The sequence below is a fragment of the Pyrus communis genome, chromosome 15 (genome assembly GCF_041283825.1).
Source record: "Pyrus communis isolate YQ-2024b chromosome 15, ASM4128382v1, whole genome shotgun sequence".
NCBI classification, from domain to species: Eukaryota; Viridiplantae; Streptophyta; class Magnoliopsida; order Rosales; family Rosaceae; genus Pyrus; species Pyrus communis.
The window spans coordinates 16,348,293-16,368,657 of record NC_142579.1 but is presented as its reverse complement, the minus strand read 5'-3'; the positions used below and the strand labels follow the sequence as shown (position 1 = coordinate 16,368,657).

Here is a 20,365-nt window from a genome sequence, read left to right as displayed (position 1 = left end):
TGTTCTTTTTATTTTTAATGTTTAAAAGACATCATGTGAGTTTGATTTCTCAACTAATTACGATTAGGATTGATAATCATACTAACAATTAATTTTAATTAATAAATTTAGTAATTTAATTGTAATACAACCACACTACATCATCTTCGCTGTCACACGAATCAATTGTCTGACGTGGATGTTTCCTTCTTCATGTCATGTGTCAGGCTGCAGCTAACTTAGGAACAGTGTCATATTTAGTTATTTACAAATAACTTAATTGCTATATAATTTCATCCACATGCATCTTTTTAATTTATCATTTTTGTTTTAAAATAAAAATCAGAAAAAATATATATAATTGACATAGAATAGTTCAAACTTCTCGAGAAGTAAAAATGAGCCCTTTTTTTTTAGTTTTTTTTTTTAACAAACGATATTATCTACACTAAAGAAGAGGGGATGAGCAACATTACAATGGACGAAATAAAAATGAGTTTTTAGTTTTAAATTTATACAAATTAGGATGTCAAGTGTCATGTTTATAAATTATGTAAGCATGAAGCGCTTAATAATGAATCGCCCAAGAAACAAGGTACTTTGCTATGCATGCAGAAATTTAGAACTCGTTTGATGACCATTGTTTGTAAGAGCCATTTGATAATAATTTCGCTTTTAGTTTCTCTTTTTTTTTTAATTAAAAACTCGTATGGTAACTACTATAAGTTTTTTTTTTTTAAATGAAAAATAAAAACTAAAAATAATTACCAAGAATTTTTAGTTTGAAAAAAACAAAAACAAAAATTTGAAAACAAAAATATTATCAAACAGCCGCTTAGTTTATACCAAATGGTAACAAATTCAGTACATACAAATAAATAACGAACAGCATGGCTACTCAAAAACTTGGTCGCTTCTGTTTGAATAGTGTCCTGAAGCACTGATATCATTCCATTATATGCAAAACTTTGTAGCAACTGAAACAAAATGCCACTCAAAGGGATGATCCGGATACTTCCCATGGCAGTGAGCCTGCATGAAAAGAACTCACATTTTCACTCTTTCTGCACGTAACACATCGAACTGGATGATTCGTTTGTTTAGACAATTATCGAGAGCTACAACACTAGATCAAACAACATTTTACGTATCTCTCAAAGCGCTAGCCCCTCCAGTTTAATATGGTAGGCTCTGTATGTGTAGTGAAGAAATGGACTTTGCGTAACGCTGATAGAAGTAGCATAAGATTGGAGAAGTGTTAGAGCTTGGTCCGTGATAGCCCTATTCCTAGCACGCTTCACCCATTCACCCACTACTTCCGTTGCTTGGGTGCCTTTCACTCCCTCTTCAAATGCCTCTGCTGCTTCGGCTATCTTTCCTTCAGCAAGGTAGTACTCCACTTTGTTGATGATGGATTCAATTCCATCCCCAGAGTGGTCATCTTCCTTCACCTACACAAAATCCCAAGGACAAGTACAACAAGCACTCCAATAAGTTGATTTATACTAAATTCCTAGTGGATTTAGAACGGAAACCCAGACCTCATATCTACTTACCTTCAACCAGGATGCAATATGTGCCAAGGAATGCGCCAAAATGCCGCCACCACCAAGAGGAATTAAGCTGAGGTGCCGTACTGAACCTTTCAAGGCATCAAACTGCACCAAGAGTTAAGTTTAACAAATACAGCACTAGGTGTAACCCATCCATACTATGATTTCCTGAATTCACTAATCAGAACTTGAAGCACTCAACTATTTTCAGTTCATAGAACTTCATAGGCCATACTAAAAACGCCGAGAACTCATGTATCAGCAACTTCAATTAATATCTCATCCATTTTTCATAAAGATTTTCACTAAGTCAGGATATTGCTCATACTGAACCTGTACCTTTCTGCATTTACTAAGGAAAGAGCCAAGACGAATTTACAATCTTAAAAAAAATGGAACTCAGGTGACTAAACAAACATTTAAGAATTATTTGAAAAGTTTAGTCGATGCATCCTCAATAAAGCATAGTAAATTTTAGTCTTACATATGTTCACAACCAAAAAATATATTAGAAACAAGGCATGACTTCGTCAAACATTCAGGGTATAAGAAGTGATGCATTTTGGTCAACTTTATATAACAGTTCATAGGCAATAGATTAAAAAGATCCTAGTCTACAACAAAACTTTAACAATATCAGCCTAGATAAGTCCAAAAGTCATGTCTTAAAAATGGCAGACGGGGGAATTTCCTCAAAATCCTTGCTAATAAACAAAGAATTTAGTAGATAACATCTCATCAACAGTTTTGAATGCACATTTAGAAAGCAATTCAACCTGAAAGTCTGACCAGTCATCTTTCATGGGTTAGTAACTTAAGATGTTATGCATCTGTAGCCTGTTGCTCTAAAACGATGTATGACTTCTGAGGCAACACTTGAGCATAATTTTAACAATCTTTATGTCAAAAAACCTTAGACATGCAATGAATTAATAGCAGGTCATTGTTGTGCAATCAAACTTTCCAGGAAGAAAATAATTCCTTCCATCAACTATATAAACAGGTATGGTCAGTCTTTAAAAGAAAACGGTTACGGAAGGGTGACAAGATTTGACAGTTGATCATAAGGGTAATGATCTCCTCTAGGAAATACGTGGAAAAGTAAGAAAATACCTACTAACCTTCTGATTCAATTGCAATAAGGTATCTGTGCCATTTCTTCGAGTTTCTTCAGGAAGAGATGATAGGACAACATCCAAAATTGAATCTTTATCAATACCTTCAAGATAAGTTTGCTGAGCCTCTATTTCTCTCTCGATTGGTAATCCCTTGAAGGTGCATCATCTAGTGAGAGTGCTCCCTGCAATACCCACAATCACAACACATATCATTGATAGATAAAACTTAAGGGCTTGAAGAATCCCTGATTACGGTATGAATAAATAAAAAGGAGGCAGGAAAAATAATATAATAATTACCAAAGCAAACTTGTGAGCAGAGTGAGTCTGACGAGCTTCTTCAGATCTTGCATAGAATGCCACACACAAGGCATTTATCTACAAAAAGAACCTAAACATCAGATTTTGTAGTGCACAAAGTCGTCAACCACTAATTAGAGGCATTCATACACACATTCGCACTATGAATCTATTTAAGCTAGATGCATCAGTTACGAACTCAAAGTTGTATAAAATTGAAGCCTGCATGCCTTAATCCTCTGAAAGGATCATACGGGGACCATTAGGTCTGATTTCATTTACTAATTCTTTTATGAATTTTCAGCCATCAAGATAAGCTTATGATATAGAAAAAAAGGGACCAAAATTTTGATGCATATGCATAAATGGCTAGAGCATTTTACACCAACAAATTTGTGGCCAGCAAAATTGGAGTTGCATTTCATTTTTTTGACGAAGGAAAAAGGGATCTTCTGTAAAAAAAAAATTGTGTGCCGGCATCTATTACACTTCCCCCTAATTGTTTTTGTTCCTTTCCTAAAATACAAACTTCAAGTAAGCACTGACATGGGTGAACTGAGTTCATTTGCTGAGCAGTACTTTACAAGCAATTGTTGTAGGCAACAAAAAAAATTTCTGGATTTAAATTCTCTCAAAAAAAAAATCAGAGTTACAATCTTCATTAAAACTTTGTCCTTTTCAGACAGTTCAAATACAAATAAACACAAAATTAGGACCATAAATCCACATTTAGGTGTTTTGATCTATCCTATGGTGACTTGAGTAGTAATCTTACATGAAGATTTGCTTCGGCCATTTTCTCAATTTGGGATGTCTTCTCCCTTGCAATTGCTGCTGCCAATCCCGCTTTTGCTAATTCCTCAACCTTTTTTAACTTCATCTCTGCTTCACTTTCCTGCATTTACTTCAAAAAATCAATTTCAATCCACCAGTCATAATATGCTGATGCACCATAAAGACAAAAAGATATAATAAAATACAAAAATGACAGCACCAAAGCAATTGTCCACCTTGTGCTCAAGTTCTGTCTTATATGTCTTTTCAAGCTTTTCTTGAAGTGACTTGAGTGCAGCAGCTGCTTTTGCCCCTTCTCTCTTTAATTCCTCAAAAGCACCAGAAAAAAATACGAAAAAACTATAAATTGCCCTATATAAAAAAATACAAAAAATAAAAAAAAGTACGAACAGTAGCTACATTGAATTAAACAAAAGCTATTTGTAGGTCCTGAATAATCAGGATTACTAGGTCTGGGCGGTGGCCAAGAATACATGCGACTCTGTGCACATGCATGTGCTATGCAGGTTACCTATCTACACTCCTCATGCTTTACACTACTAGTATTCCAACAGGATATGTGTCCTCCTATAGGTTTCATGCGAAGAAATGATCATTTTCTACGCCGAAAATATGCATCTTTTCCTTGCATATGAGATAAGTACAATAAATAACAGACTAGACTCTTCACAAGAAGACAAAAGACTCCTTTGTGCTAGTGAAACAATGGAATGACTAGTAAAACAGGTCAACATGCATGGTCATTTCGTCTTGCATGGAATTATTGTAGTACTCCAAACTTTTTGAGTCTGTATTGAAATACTAATACTTCATAGTTCAAAATTCTTAATAATACACCAAAGACTTATTCCCAAGCGGGTGCAAAATACCCATGAGGGAATAAAAAATGTGATGCAAAATGTCCGTCAATAATTAACAACTCATGCGGACACAGTTTATACAAGGTATCCTCCCAGTCAAGGCTCCAAATGAGCAAGCAACAAGAAGATAGTCTATTGAAAATAAAACAAATAAGATATATGAGAGAGCTCTTGAACCTTGTCTAGCATTGCTGCCTCTTCTGCAAGCATCAGTTCCCTGGCCCCAGCATCCTTTTGTTCCTTTTCATACTTCTCCTGTGGTGAGCTAGGTAGTCACATTTATGAATAGTACAGAACTCCCCGCAATACTCTAGTCCATCTTATAAACGAAAGTGAGCCATAAATTCTTGTAAATTTATGAAAAATACGGAGCTCCCCATGACAATCTAGTCAATCTTATAAAGAAAAGCGAACCATAAATTCTGGTAAGTAATAGTAGAAACCTTTAACTTTCTCTTTTCTTCTGAAAAAAAAACACAAGCATCTAACTCCGCTTGACTTTTCTCTGCGGTATGAATGGCTTGTAAGAAGTCAAGAACTAACTTTCCATCTTTGGATATGTAAGCATCGTTTAGCCCTTTGATTACATCGAGCACCTATTAATTTAGAGAACCAGAATTCAGAGAGTACAATTGGACATTCCCTTTTAATATTGCAGCATCAATATGCATCAAACAATGAACACAAATTGCTTATAATTACCTCTTTTTCATTAGGAAAGCAATCGTATTCATTACCATCCTGCCTATTAGTTAATTTGATGCTTTCGTTGGCCTCATCCTTCAGATGATATGCCTTGAGGAGAGAATCTGAGATGGCTCTTCACCAATACCTAATGCAACCTGTAAAAACAAAGTTTTGCCAAAAGTAACTTCATTTAAAACCCATTCAAATAAGCTCTCTTCAATGTTAATGTCCAATTGACAATTGGTTTTACTCATAACTCTTGTGATATATCATGTTGCGTTGATAATGGCAGCCTAAACTATTAGCATTCACTATCCACAAGTACTTAAAATTATTAAAAGGAACCCAAATGAGAACTACCTCTGCCTTGTCTTCTGTGATATCGTGTTGTGGTGGCGGTGTCTTCACCTCATTTTCTTGCTGATCTGCATTGGTCTGGGAAACCACTCGCGGTGTTTGTATCACCTCATTTTTCTCCACACTTGTTTCTTCCTCTGCACTCTTCACGTCTACATTTCCTTCAGATGATGACCCAAGATTCGCATTTTGGGAATACTCAGGCAAACCTTTCTCACTTGCGATGTCACTCTCCGGTTTATTACCATCAGCCACACGAGACTGCGGGTTTTTGCCAATAATTCCACTCAAACCCTCAACATTGGGAACATCCGACTGCGTTTCCACCTTCTCCTCAGCAATGCCAGCTCTTTCTTCATCATGTTTTTCTTCTCCTACATGTTTGTGATCCTCGAAACCAATGGCGGCATCCTTAACTGAATCACTCTTCTCTTTCGCACCGAAAATTGGGTCTAGATACCCGGTTTTGTAAGCTGCCACAAACCCAGCACCAACAGCAGCGCTTCCGAGGAAAATTTTGGCCCTGGAACCGCCTTTTCCCGGCGGCGGATTGGGTGCACCGCCAGGGTGGTGGGAAGAAGTTTTGGAGGCTGCGGCAGAGAATTCCCTTCCCACGACGAGATGCAATCTGCAGAATTGACCTTCGCAACATGGACTTCTGGGGGGAGAGAGAGAGACAGAGAGAGAGAGGGCGCTGAAGTGAAGATGTTTGATGAACGGTCGGAGCGCGTGAGGAGTCAGCGGACGACGGTCCCGAAAGAAAGGGGTTCGTTCTAGTGGGGCTGCTGGTGGTGGTGGTGGTGGTGGAGGTGAAGGAGCCGAGTGGCAAACTAATAAAGTGGCAAAACGAATCGTTTTGGTCTGGGCCGGGTACGTAAATAAATAAGGAAGAAGCCCTAAGTACATCTCGCGCTCTCCTCACTCTCTCCCGCCCAACGCCTAATTCTTCCTCAGCGGCTTCTCACTCCCAGCTCGCTCGTCCTCTCCATCTCTGAGCTCGGTAACCCTAACCTAACTACCTCTCTCTCTCTCTCTCTCTCTCTCTCTCTCTCTCTCTCTCTCTCTCTCTGCATTTAATTTTGTGGGTTCTTTCTCTGTCTCTCTCACTTGAATAGTTTCAGAAAAGGGTCTGTGTTTTTGGGTAATTTTCTTCCATTCCATATGGATTCTTGTTAGTTGTTGCTTGTGGTTTGGAGTTGCTTGAATTTAGATGCTTTTGTGTTTCTGCAACTGGGATTTGAGTTTTAGGAGAAACCCAGAACCACTTTTGTGCATTTTTTAGGTAGCTTCAACTTCAAATATCATTCTTTTTACTGTTTTATGAGGCTTTAATTTCATTTTATTTCATGATTGTGTAGGTCTAACTTTGACAAACTTGGGTAAGAATGGTTGATTTCCTGTTTGATGATATATTTAGCATTGAGAAAGTGGACCCAGATGGCAAAAAATTTGACAAAGGTTTGCTTCTCTCTCTCTCTCTCTCTCTCTCTCTCTCTCGTCATTGCCACTTGCCAGTGCCAGACAATTTCATTCAGGTTTTCCAATCTTCACCAGATGCATTTATCTGCTTCTGAAATTTATTTCCATCTAATCCTCTTTTAGCATAATTATGGTCCTCATATGCATTACTCGAGTCTCGTTGTTGTTAAATGTGTGTGTGGACATTGTATTTCTTTTTACGCGTTGTAGAATTAATTTCTATTGTGTTTATACTTCAATGAACTGAACTGAGGTCTATATTCAAAGCAACATAAAAAATGAGAATTCATTTCTATTTGTTAATTGATTTACTAGAATGAATTTTGCTATTTGTAAATATGTCGAAATTTCTTCTCCGCTCTTTTTAATGGTCAATCCTTTGGGGTTTGGACATTGCCCTCACGTAATTAATTGCCCCACATCGTTGGAAAACACCTTTTCACACTGTTAGTTTGGCTTGGCAATGGCATGATCTATAAAGCTTTCGACTTGTCTGAAAAATATTCTAATGCTCTTTGGTGCTCTGCTTAATTTTGATATGTGTTTCTTTAGTTTCCCGGATTGTAGCACAGAGTGAGAAGCATGATGTGTTGCTGCTCCTGGATGTGAATACGGAAATATATCCTATGCATGTAAAGGAGAAGTTCTTGATGGTGCTGTCTCCCACACTCGAGTGGAGCGGAGCACCTGTTACTGGAAAACGTGGACAGGTACTCTACTTTGCATGATGTTCCTTTTGAAGTGGAAATATATTATAACTTTGAGAATTGGTAGGATTTTTCCTCTCCTCGTACTAATGTTTTGACATCCCAAATTTGAACTCTGATGTAATCTCACGGGTTGGTAGATTGAAAACTGGGCACATGTGCATGTGTCTTCACATGTTTCAGTAAGGGAAGCAAAGGGCAGAATAGACTAGTGCCAGTAAAATTTCAAATGGCTTGTAGTATACAAAGTTGACGGTTTATAGTAAAACATTCCATTGACATGTTCATGTCTGATTCTCTTACTTTCCCATGATCTCTGTCAGTAGAGAAGACGAGTAAGAACAATATCCTGTTCCATTTTGTATAATGTGTTAAAATTACCAGATTTGAGCGTATTCCTGAATACTGCTACCTTTTGGCAGGTTGAGCAGAAATCTCTTGCTGACAAATTTGAATATATTATGCATGGATTGCTGTACAAAATGTCAACAGCAAGTTCAGAATCTTCAAAAGGAAACCCCAAGGCTTCAGATGAAGGTTCAAAGACTGAGGTCAAAGTGTACGTGACATATTGTTCAAACTATCTTTTCTTGCAACCTTTGAAGTTTCTTGTTTGCAAGTTGAGCTCATGACTCAACATACACGCACAGACACTCTCACTTACGCAGAGTGAACGTTACTGACGTGTGTCTGGTTTAGTGGGCGTTCATTTTTTTGGATATCATTTAGGGATTGCTTATGATATATGCAAGTAGGGCTCTTGTTTTAAAAATCACATTTAGGTCGAGATCCATTTGATCTCTGGTATATTGCTGTCCTCTTGCAAATTGTGAGACTAAAAAGAGATGAACTTGTTTTAATCGTTTAACGGCCTTGCGGTCATCTTCCTAACATGCATTTTGACTGGGTTTATGTGATTGGCTTCAGGGAGGTATACGCTTCATTTGGTGGGCTTCAGATGATGCTGAAAGGAGATCCTTCGAGTTGTACTAAGTTTAAGATTGATCAGAACTTATTTTTGCTTATCAGGAAATTGATGTGAGACTTCTCGCATGATTGAAGGCTTTTAAAACCTCTACATTGCTGTTACTTTATACCCTTTTAAATAGGTCGAATTCAACTTTTGCGTTTCTTTAACGCTGCCAATGTTGCAACTTTGCAATTTTCTGATGTATGTTTTTCTTGGTGAACCAATTTTTTGAGTTCATATTGCATGCTAGGGAAGCTAAGTTTGTTGACAAAATTTTGGAAACTAAAAGACATGAAAGTTGATGATTGGTTTATTACTTATTGGCGAGACTTCATTTAGTTTGCAAATTTTATTTCTAAATTTAGTCTTCCTAGCATTAGTGCAATTGTAAGTTGTAAAACTTCCTGGTTGGTCATGATTAGGGCGGCTGGTTTTTCAGTTTTAAATCTAGCCCTTGTTGGTTGTAGTCCTAAAAGACAATCCTTTCACGATAAGACCTTTCGGTTGATACATTTGATTAAATTTTTACTAACATATGCCTACACATTTTGTGTCTATGAATATATTTTATTTTTATTTTTAAAAAAGGGGATGAGAGAGGGAGAGAACGTGAGAGTGAGAATAAAAAGAGAGGTTTTATTTTTTATTTTTTAATATTAAATATATGCTAAAATCACTTGTAGATGAGATTTCGATAAAAAACAACAAAATTTGGTTTTGTAAAATTTCATTATTGCCCATGAAGGCTAAATAGTCTTTTCACCTTCTTTGGTAGGTAGTTTGGATTAATTATGTGGGCAAGATTAATTGGAGATTAAGAAATAACACGAAATAACATCACATGGATAGAAGTAGTCCAAATGAGTTTGGAGGAGAAGCCTGAGAAGTAAACATACTAACAGCAACAAGCAAATTAAGTTGTGAGTGACAAATAGGTGAAAAGTTAATTAAAGGATTCTTCTCTCCACATGAAACATGTGCATACAAATCAATTTCTAGTTATTCTTTCTATAAATCGTTATGACAATGTCCCAAGTTAATAGTGACACACTAATTAACCCTCAAATTTTCCTAAGTTCAATGAAAATGAAGCTTTGCTCGTCAAATTATTCCTCTCATGACATCTAACTACGATACGTGATAAATATTCATATCAAATGACACGCCTCAATCCCGATATTCCCCGAATACCAGAGTAGGTACGTGCTAGCCAACACCCGAGAGTGACGAAAGTCATTTATTGAATGCAAATGTTGAGCAAAAGAAATAAATAAGACTTATAAACTTAAATATAATGAATATGCATTTAAGGAACGTGTTCAGAGCATACAACTAACTAGAATATTAAAAGAAATAATATAAAATTGAATGAATAAAAGAATGGGTCCTAGATAGAGAACTCGAAGATGCCGATGCGGAAGTGCTTTGACACTGGGATTGTATGCCTCGATTCTAAGTCCTGAAGGGGACGCAAAACAAACATGAGTGGACCAAGTTGATATATATAATAAAACAATTATTAACATACTAACCCCCAGGTTTTATGAAAACACATATATCATGATAAAAATAGGTTTTCCGAAACCTAGCATGCGGTGCAATGTCTTAAATCATAACTCATATATATCGTAATCACTAGTGAATGTCCAATATCCCTCTAGGCCCCATGCCAGCTCCTCGTCTCTGTGCCAATTGCTAGAGGAAAATCATCTTGAAGCCCCGTGCCAGCTCCCCATCCCTGGGCTAATTGCCAGAGGAAAAACCCTTCAGGCCCTATGCCAACACCGTAACTGTCGCTCGGGACGGAATCTATCCCTCGCCCCGTAGCGGAATAGGGACCACTAGGTAAGTACAAAACTATTGAACATACATATATTTGAAAAGCAACTTCATAGTATAAAGTCATCCATCATCTATACTATGAAAAGGTGTTCTAAACATGTTTTAAATAGTATATCGTCATCCATCAAATATTCTATAAAAAACACGGGTTATAGGAAAAATAGTAGTAATTCAATCTAGCCTTAGTAAGCATGTCATCTCAAAGCGTTTCATAGAACATAATTGTTAAATCATGATTTTCCATGTATGCATTTCTACTATTAAAACATGCATTTTAAAAAGGGGTCCACTCACAGACCGCTAAAGAGCCAATTAAATTAGTGAAGACGAAATCGCCACAAATAATCACCCCTAAGCACATAAAGGGTCTAATTAATAAAAATCTATTATAACAATTGAATTTGGGAAAACGGACGTAAAAAACGGATTCAGATTGTCGAATTACCTTAAGAAATGTCCTAGGTAAATTTCGAAAAGTCAAGATAAAGAATATTCCCTGACAAAATATTCCCTAATGGAATATTCCCCAAAAAGGGTATGGGCCAGTTATTGTTTAGGGTTTGAAATGTTAAAGGGTTTTGTAAAGACTTGGGCTAGGGTTAAAGGTTAGGTTAATGGGTTAGGACTTAATGGGGCTTTGGGTTCCAAAGCCCAAAGGTTTCAGGGCTACCCAAAAGGGCTTTAAGTTCAAGGCCGAAGGCCCTATTCAAATGGCCCAAGGGCCTTTGGGTTTTAAAAGGAAAATAAACAAATAAATAAATAAAGATCAAATAATTGGGTTGGGCTTGGTAATCCGGCCTAAGGCCTAGACTTAAAAGGATTTGGGTTTGAGGTTTTAGCGGGCCAAGCCCCGACGTTGGTTACGGCCCAAAGGGCCTAAGTTTGGTGGGTCGCCTGACCTTAAGAAGAAGAAAGATGGATTTTGGCCGGAAAATTGGACAAACTTTAAACATTCATAACTTTGTCAACACTCAACGAAATCGAGTGATTCAAAAACGAAAATCATAGTTCTTGACGAGACGAAGAGAATGGTACCTCGCACGATAGTCGGAAAACGCCTTGATAGTCTCAGAGGTCACCAGAAAATTGGGTAAGATTCAAAGGAAAGTTGTAGTACTCAGCGAAACGAAGAGATTGATACCTTGCACGCGGGGCAACTTGCCATGGTTTGGCCAGAAATTGGCTCAAAAGCCATCGGACTCGTCGGTAAAACTGGGAAAACACCTCCAAGTTGTTTCTCACTACAAACCTTCACCAAAGCACCTAAAATGAGTCCTAACTAGGGTTTGATCGATCTAAGAGAAAGACTAGAGAGAGTTCCGAAGCTTACCAAGGTCGAGGAACAAGAAATCTTGCCAGAGTCGAACTCCAAACAGTGGGGGTACCACTGTGCAGAGAGAGAATGAGAGAGAGAGAGAGAAAGAGAAAGCGTGGTACAGTGGTGTGGTGGTGTCGTCGTCGAAGTCTCCTTGGGTGTGTGTGTGTGTGTGTGAGTTTGGGGAAAAGGGAAGGAGAGAGTTACAGAGAGTCGAGAGGGAGAGATAAGGGAAAAGGAGGGAGAAGAGAGAACTGAGAGAGAAGAGAGAGAGAGGCCGGGGGACACAAATCAAGGGGTGGGCCTCTTGGGCTCACCAATTAAGACCCAAAAACCAATTTTAAAAGAACGAAAATACCCCATTCGTTTCGATAAAATCGAGACGGGTTATTACATCAAATATCATGAAGCTCTATGAAAATCATAAGTATTGACAAACATTTGTATCTATGACAAATGATACTCCTCCAAAGAATTTACTTAACTCAATCATGACTAGTGATTTATTATTTGCGAATACAAATTCATGGCGATTATGTGAAATTACCTTGTATTCTAGCATCAATTCCTACATGCAAACTAAGCGGCCCTCTTAATAGACATACAATAATAAGTTATCAATAAACATAGATAATAAAATCACATTCACATTTTATGAAACAATAACTGGCTGGATGCAACCAATTCATATAAATAATATGGTCATGATTTCGAATTCACCTCTAGCTAAACAGAAAGTAGTTACACATGTTCGTGATAATTGAAAACAACTTACAATAATCATCGAAACTAAATAAAGTTAGAAACTAAGAACTCATGTACCTTCAATGGTAGAAACGGCTCGAATGGATGCAAATGATGAATGGTAGGAATGGCAGACAGAGAATGGTTGTGTGGATGAAGGAATTGTCTCCTTAAAAGTCTGGATGCAAGTATCTATATGTTTGTAAGAGAATTTTGGGACTCTTCAATTCAGCTATATGTTTGTAAGAGAGTTATGGATTATAATAGGACTCTAAGTATTCAGTTGGAGAGTGATTCAAAGTGATTATGACTCTTTAATTCAGCTAGAGATATGATAAGATGAAATGCACATCAGCTGCTAATCTTTTTTATTGTGTTTCACTCCAACCAAGACTCTGCTTCCTTGTGCATTTCCTTGTCTTCCAATCCTCAACTTCAATTCCTCCAGATTTTTGCACAAGCTTGGCACCATTCAAACTCCAAAAACGTCCAACCCTTGTTCTTTCCATGCATGCTATCCAAACCAACTCTAAAACCGCTCCATTTTGCTCCAATTAACCCCTAATTGTCAACTTTGAGTAACTAAACCTATAATAAAACGAAAATAACGTAAAACAATATAACAAATAAAAATTAACCAAGTAAATATAGAGAAATAAGATACCAAAGTCACGTTAATACACTTCTATCAAATTGAAAATATATATATATATATATTTTTTTGTGTTCAAAACACGGGCGATTCTAGGTAGGATAATGCAAGTAAAATTCGTTTATTCCAGTATTCCAGTGCTTTATATTATAACCCATAACCCGTGTACCGAATGCAATGAAAATTTCTTCGCTAAATAATATAAAAATCTGTTAAAATTTATCAAAATTCTAATTGAATTCGCGACAAACGAAAAACAAAAGCCCAGCAAGCAAACCAGACGAGCCACCCTAAAACCCTGTCTGAGGAGAGCTAAGAACGCGTGCGCAGATTCCGCAGCAAAAGCAAAAGAAAGCAAAGGAAATGGGTAACAACAAGCGGTTCAAGAACCATAAGCCGCCTCACCGTGACCGTGGGCAATCTAGCCGGACCCATCACCATCTTCCACAGTCTGATGAATCCCTACCGTCTGATCGAGGTCTCCAATTTTGTTTCTATTCTTGCACACAAGGTGTTTGATATAATTCCTGCTGTGGTTTCATTGGGTTTTTTATTTTTATTTTTTTCTTTTTGGTTGGTACTGCAGCTACTGAAGAGGAGCCAACAGCAACAGGTCCCAAAATCCAGCTTGCAATGTGGGTATGCATTTCTTTGCTTTTTCTTTTACTACAAGCTTTGTTTTTCCCTTAAACTTCTCTTTTCTCTTCAAATTGGTGTGCTTTTCTGTCTCTGTTTTTACATATAATATTCGTCTTAGATTGTTATTTTCGATTATAGTTCAATTGCAATGACTTCTGTTCATATTTAGAGGGTGTACAAATCTACTGCATTTGATTTCGACTAATTTGTTTGAGATAACATCCGAATCCTGTGGCCTTACTCTGTTCAGCTAAAATGAACTTTTCAAATGTTATCCTTAATTTCAGTCCATTCTGTGAACCTCAAATCAATTGGTGCTGTTTTGTTGATTCAGGATTTTGGCCAATGTGATGCAAAAAGATGCACGGGACGCAAGCTTTCAAGATTTGGCTTTTTGAAAGTAAGTGCCTGCTTTTTTTTTTTTTTTGAATCACTCGTTCGCTTTTAAAATTTGTATGTGACCTAGGTTTTTTTTCCATCTGTTAAAAGAATTGGCTTGTGGTCATCTCTATAAAGTTTTCATCTTTAATATGGATGGTAAATTGTCATCGTTTGTATGATTTGATCAATTGGCTATAGGGTTAGTGTTTTGAAATCTTTGTTAGATATTATGTGTACAACTTTTTTTTTTTTTTTTTTTTCAATTGTAAAAGGGAAGTATTGAAATGAGAATTAGGTCGAATTTACATCTTTTAAGTGAAAAACAATAACTCTTTTGTAGAAGCTCTATCTTATATATGTTGTTCTATGACATTACAAGAATTTTTCCTGCGTAGTGTTGAAGTTTATCGATCTTTTTCTTGACTTTGTCCTGATTAAGTTTTCCTAGTTTGCACTATGAGCACTTGAGCCTATTCATGACCAAATATATGAAGATTGCCTTTAACTCTTGGTCTATTAAACTATCTATAAAAGTGCCGGAGCTAGGATTTAATGTGTGGGAGGGCCTCTCATATATATGGTAATTTGAACATAAAACATGAGAGAACGGAGTAATTTGCATAAAAATTGAAAGGTCCTAAATTCAATAGAGAGAACTAAAAACATTGCACAAAGCCATAAACCCGAATATGAGGTAAGGAGCAAGCAAGAAATTTTCTAAAATATAAGTTAAAGCCAAAGAAAAGTTGATAGAATAAGGAGGGAAAGTGAACACTGCACCGCCAAAAGAGGGACGGAGAGAAAAAGGAGGCTGGCCTGGAATGAAAAAGAGTTTGGATTGAGAACACACCTGAATTTTAAGAGTATTAGACTGATATGCAGCAACACCATCTGTTATAGTAGCAAGAAGAAAAAAAGGCAGGATGGGCTGGAGACCATTCTGGTCCCTTGGTGGCTCTGCCACTGATCTATAATGTTTTGGAGTGTACTGGGTTACAACTATGACACAATTAAGTACATAATATTTAAATGTGAGAACTTGTTGGGACAAACAAAATTGTGACATGGTACCAAATGCATTTTCCTTAAACTGTAAAACCTGGATATGGAATTTAAGATTTATTATATGGTTTTGCTTTTGCAATTTCTTTATTGTTAATATTCATACTGTTTCTTGCAGGAATTGCGTGTCAATAATGGTTTTGGAGGCATTGTTTTGAGGTACTTTAAGAAATTTTCTTGTACTGAGAGTGAATCTCAGATCGGAGAAATACGGGACCTTGCATGTGTGGGCTACTCCCATATTGCCAATTGGTTTTATGGTGGAACCTCAACTTTCTTCGTTTTACCTTACTATACCCATATGTTAATTACATTTTTTTTAATAATGTCATGTTGTATTGTGTTAGTTTTATATCAGTATCTTGCTGCACTGGAATATTATACAGAAAATTTTAAATAAATTATATTCCAAAAATCAAGCGAGCATCACTTGATCTTTCTGATGGTGTAATGGGAGAGGTTGAATCATTATAGCCTTCTGCATTACCCTCAAATTATCAATTTCGCTTCATCTACATTTCCACCCTAAATAATATCTGAGCTCTAAAGAATGAGTGTTTCAGTTTTTGAAGAATTTTTGCCCCGTTTCTTTAGGAGAGATATTGGGTTAAGCTGAGCTTTAGGAGAGTCTCTTGTTATAGTTCTAATGGAAATTTATATTCTAATGGAAATTTATACTAGCACCTTTGTTCCTTCCATTGAACAGTTTATACTTTTAAAATGACATTCATTACTTCATGGTTCATCATAGAAACACATATAAATTCTGCTGTTCCTTTCACTAAACAGTTTATGCATTTGAAATGACAATTACTGCTTCTTGGTTCATTAAGGTGCATATATGCATTCTTTTACTAGTGTTTTCCATTTCTGCAGTCCAGTTGGGACGCTTTGTGTCTCAAGAGAAGATTATAGTTTAATCCAGCGAAAAGGATTGGCTGTTGTGGATTGCTCTTGGGCACGCTTGGATGATGTACCATTTGTGAAGCTGCGTTGCACTGCTCCTCGCCTCTGTATGAGCTTTGGTTCTTCAATCAATTAGCTAGCTTGGAGTAGGTTATTTATAGTATGATATGGGGCTACAGACAACCAGGAGTGTCCAACATGTCTATTAAAAAAATGATGTGCACTATGAAAACATTAAATATGAGAATACAAATTTGATATGCCAAAGACAGAGTTTCAAATGCATAACTCGGTGGGAGCTTAGTCTTCATGTGTACTCTTATATTAACAAAAAATGAAAAAAGTCTTAAGATTACACATGGTGATTCATTATACCGTACAAGATATTACCATTAACAAATAAAACCCTGGTCATAAATCTAAGAATAAAGGTGGAAACTGTATCCTTTGAAGTGTGTGTAAGCCTCTGAAGTCTCTCGCCCACACTGATTCTCTGTGTCTGTAAGTATAGAAAATGAAATTAAAAATTCCTTTGGAGTAACAAAAATAAATAAATACATGAAGAAAATGCAAATAGACTGCCCTAGCAAACTATGAAACTGAAAATACTGTTACTAACTGGGAGAGTGATTGAAGAAATTCCAAAAGAATTTATCAGTTTCTAACTAAAACACAACTGGTTATTTGTCTGGCTTTTTGCTATGTAATTCTAAAACACAACTGGTTAGCTTCAAGATTGGAGCCTGATATGTGCTATGTGCCTTTTTAAAAATGCCATCAGTATTGTGTAAGTGAGTGTGACACGGAGCTCTCTCATTGTAGACTCATTCTCAGGATAAAATAATTTCCATGTGGTCATTCCTTGTAGATGTTATATTTGTATTGCAATGCAACCTGTTACCGTGACATTTTTCTTACCAGTCGCATACCGTTAGCAACACTAGAATAGCCTTTCTAAACAGAGACACAGAAAGTTAGCTCACAGAGCTGATATGCATTGCTTCCAGGCTGAGCAACCATGTTTAATTAAAGTTCGTCTACCTAATGTGATAATTATCTGTTCGCTACTAGTCTAAATTGATAGCAACCTTGTTTATCATTTTTATAATGTAATTGATTCTTCTGCTTGTTATAATCATGTTATATGGTGTTATTAATGGATCACAAAATTGATTGTAAATAAGCTACTAGTATTCTCACATGCATGAAGTTGAATTTCTGTGTTTGACAGTTTTCTTCTTACCAGCTCACTAACATTTACAAATCATATAATTTGCAGTGCCTTGGCTTGTAGCAGCAAATCCAGTAAATTATGGTCGACCCTGTCAACTATCTTGTGTGGAGGCATTATCTGCGGCTTTGTTCATATGGTACTAGAGTCTCTTTTCATTACCTTGCAGAAGCTGATACCTTTTTGGTCCTTAATTATACCAGTTCAATCTCTTATGTTTACTTCTTTCACTTTCTTAAAATAAAACTTATTAAAGTTTTATGACTTTTAGGGTTTTCCATAGAATAACTTAATTATCACGTGATTGTCAATTTAAGCTCTGAACTATTTTTCAGCCAATTTATTCCCTGAAAATGGGCCAACTTAGGATTTGGTGTCTATTTGGCTCAACAGTTTGATATGTCATCTGCCGGACATGCAGTTGATTTTTTTTCTTAAATGTTTCTTTTATACGATTTTACAGTGGGGAAGAAGAAACTGCAAATTTGTTGCTCGGAAAGTTCAAATGGGGTCATGCTTTCCTGTCCCTCAATAGGTATGTGATTATCTTTTATTGGGTTTTGTATTTAGTTTTGCATATATGTTCATCAGAAATCATCGTCCAGGTAAGAAATTAGAGCTGTGTCAATTCAAACATGTAGCTGACGAAGAAAATGTACAACCTATTAACGAAATGATGTCTAACTTTTTATGACATGCCTTTAGTATAATTTGGTCATGTTTGAGTAAAGAAAAATGATCTTAGCTAAATCAATATCTTTTTAGTTTTTGAACTTCCAGATTGATCTAGGTTGTTACTCTCTTCAGGATTTTCTTCCTCGGTCTCTGGCCTCACAGTTTCAGAGGATTTAGATATTGTAATTCTAGGAAACAATGTAATTTATGACTGACGTCAGGTTAAAAACGAAAGTTCCATACAATCCCAGATTGACTAGTGTTTTCTAATGAGATTAGTGGCTGAAATTCAACTGTATCCAACCGCTTAACGTTCAAGTAATGACCACTTTATTATCATGGTATCAATGCAGGGAACTTCTGAAGGCATACTCCAAATGTGAAAATAGTGCTGAAATAATTTCAGTCCAAAATGATTGGCTTTCACAAACCAGTCAGGTTCCAAAGTCTCCTAGAGAAGTAAAAGGTACTTTTTACTTTTATAAACAGAAAGTAAATTCTTTTTACAAGACATCAGGTTTGATCTGTTGTTTCGACTCATGTCCCATAAGATTTCAGGAGCATTTCATTTGAATCCTTTTCATTTTTGTAGGGTCTTCTATTTTACTTTTATTTGTGGTTGTATGCTGCTCGTCAGCCTGTTCATCTTAATACAGTATTGGGTTGGTGGTTGATGAAGGGTGCCCCCTACCTTTTGTTGGGCACTTATTCACAGAGACCTGACCTATCAACCAACATTTGACCCTTTCCTTCGCACTGGATGAGATTGTCTGGTCTGGTGTTGTAAATATTGCTTAAATTCGTTACCAGGTTTTGTAACCAACATAGTACTAAGATTATACACGTTCACTCGGTTTATCTGGGCAACAATTGAGGGTGCCAATTTGCTTAAGTGGCCTTAGCAAGGTGTTTTGCATTTCAATTGAACGGAGGTGATATCTCTCCAAAGAGCATCTTTGTAGGGAAAAGTATGATAATCTCAGCACGTCTGTTTTCTGCTGTTACAGGAGGAGCAGACCTGTCCTCTCTCGGTGAAGATGACGACTCTTGTGATTCCGACGATGGGCTTCCGCCACTGGAAAGGAATATGAATCACTTAGACATACAGGAAAGTGATGAAGAAAGTGATTAACAAAGGATAATGATATGTTTAATCAGCGTGTGATTTTGGCTTTTGATGTGTGTTACCTATTTATATTGCCCGAGGGACGTTTTTTTCTTTGATGTGTATTATTCGGTTTGCGATAGTCCACTTGTGGTATAAGACGCATACCTATTTATTAAATTTATACCTTAGATCGATGAAATATCAATCTTGAATGACTGACTCATATTATAGCACGTGGATTACAAACTAGCTATTGGCATGCAATTATCGCACTTGAGAGAGGCATTTGAAATAATGCATTAAAGTGCCTCTCAAATTATGATGCTCGGTGAATCATTGACCCTAATTCGCACCTAATAAGTGCCCTACTGGGGATTAGCTTCAAGGAAAATTTGAGTTTATCTACAGCTTTTAGAGCATTCCCGCTCCTAAAAACCTTCTAGGTAATGGTCAATTCAATCCACCTAAATAAACAGTAATTGATTGTAATGAACAGTAACTGTCCAAGTGCATCTTCGTAAATTGAATAGTCTAAGCAATTCGTATTAAATTTTTTTTATAAAATAATTTTATTTTTAATTTTAAAAAATAGATTGAATTTTTAACCAATCTTGTCACGTCACGTGTCATTATTTGAAATTATAATTTTTTGTTTTATTTTTTCTGTAATTTTTAACATTTTTTTTTATAAATTTTTATTAAGTTAAAAAATCCGGACCGTTGGATTTCAAAACAGCCCAAATTTGGACATATGGCCAACGGTAAGATTTCTAACTTTTTCCTTTTTTTTTAGGCCGAGAAACTTGGACCCTTGATTTGGAAATCGAATTTTTACCGTTGGAAATCTAATGGCCATCGTTGGAAATCATTGGGATTTTTGGGTTGGGGGGAAGGGGGTGTGGGGAGGGGAATAAATGGGCTGTTCCTTAGGGGATTAAAATTAGGATGAACTTGCTCTTATGGAAGTTCCTATCATTCTTTCATGTTAAGTGAAAAATAGAATAG

At 36.5% G+C, this 20,365-nt stretch overlaps 2 protein-coding genes and 1 pseudogene across 4 annotated transcripts; 2 read left to right on the top strand and 1 right to left on the bottom strand.

Moving 5' to 3' along the window:
* Positions 1 to 874: 874 nt before the first annotated feature.
* On the bottom strand, positions 875 to 6,555 carry LOC137725284 (MICOS complex subunit MIC60, mitochondrial-like; annotated as a pseudogene). The gene is made up of 10 exons (XR_015956965.1): positions 5,653 to 6,555; positions 5,308 to 5,447; positions 5,049 to 5,201; positions 4,783 to 4,860; positions 3,961 to 4,053; positions 3,726 to 3,845; positions 2,951 to 3,028; positions 2,654 to 2,832; positions 1,536 to 1,637; positions 875 to 1,430 (listed from the first exon to the last, which is right to left on the bottom strand). The product of XR_015956965.1 is annotated as an MICOS complex subunit MIC60, mitochondrial-like (transcript).
* LOC137714956 (DNA-directed RNA polymerases II and V subunit 8A-like) lies at positions 6,520 to 8,981 on the top strand. 2 transcript variants are annotated; one of them, XM_068454142.2, is made up of 5 exons: positions 6,520 to 6,649; positions 7,008 to 7,107; positions 7,681 to 7,838; positions 8,258 to 8,394; positions 8,763 to 8,981. In XM_068454142.2, the coding sequence occupies exons 2-5, from the start codon at positions 7,035 to 7,037 to the stop codon at positions 8,875 to 8,877; spliced, it is 483 nt and encodes a 160-aa protein (XP_068310243.2). In that variant the 5' UTR covers positions 6,520 to 6,649; positions 7,008 to 7,034; the 3' UTR covers positions 8,878 to 8,981. The 2 variants fall into 2 exon arrangements, with proteins under 2 accessions (XP_068310243.2, XP_088542455.1); XM_088686329.1 differs by lacking the exon at positions 6,520 to 6,649 and adding an exon at positions 6,689 to 6,790.
* Positions 8,982 to 13,393: 4,412 nt separating this feature from the next.
* Positions 13,394 to 19,583, top strand: LOC137741439 (uncharacterized). Its single transcript, XM_068481155.2, has 9 exons — positions 13,394 to 13,836; positions 13,945 to 13,997; positions 14,332 to 14,397; positions 15,559 to 15,599; positions 16,317 to 16,453; positions 17,626 to 17,716; positions 18,041 to 18,112; positions 18,606 to 18,718; positions 19,260 to 19,583. The coding sequence occupies exons 1-9, from the start codon at positions 13,722 to 13,724 to the stop codon at positions 19,382 to 19,384; spliced, it is 813 nt and encodes a 270-aa protein (XP_068337256.2). The 5' UTR covers positions 13,394 to 13,721; the 3' UTR covers positions 19,385 to 19,583.
* Positions 19,584 to 20,365: the final 782 nt, after the last annotated feature.

Excerpts from the sequence above, each read along its gene's own strand:
- LOC137714956 (XM_068454142.2), top strand. The coding sequence starts at position 7,035 with ATGGTTGATTTCCTGTTTGATGATATATTTAGCATTGAGAAAGTGGAC. Across the intron at positions 7,108-7,680 it reads TGGCAAAAAATTTGACAAAG|TTTCCCGGATTGTAGCACAG; the intron begins GTTTGCTTCTCT and ends GTGTTTCTTTAG. Across the intron at positions 7,839-8,257 it reads TTACTGGAAAACGTGGACAG|GTTGAGCAGAAATCTCTTGC; the intron begins GTACTCTACTTT and ends ACCTTTTGGCAG.
- LOC137741439 (XM_068481155.2), top strand. The coding sequence starts at position 13,722 with ATGGGTAACAACAAGCGGTTCAAGAACCATAAGCCGCCTCACCGTGAC. Across the intron at positions 13,837-13,944 it reads ATCCCTACCGTCTGATCGAG|CTACTGAAGAGGAGCCAACA; the intron begins GTCTCCAATTTT and ends TTGGTACTGCAG. Across the intron at positions 16,454-17,625 it reads TTGCACTGCTCCTCGCCTCT|TGCCTTGGCTTGTAGCAGCA; the intron begins GTATGAGCTTTG and ends TATAATTTGCAG.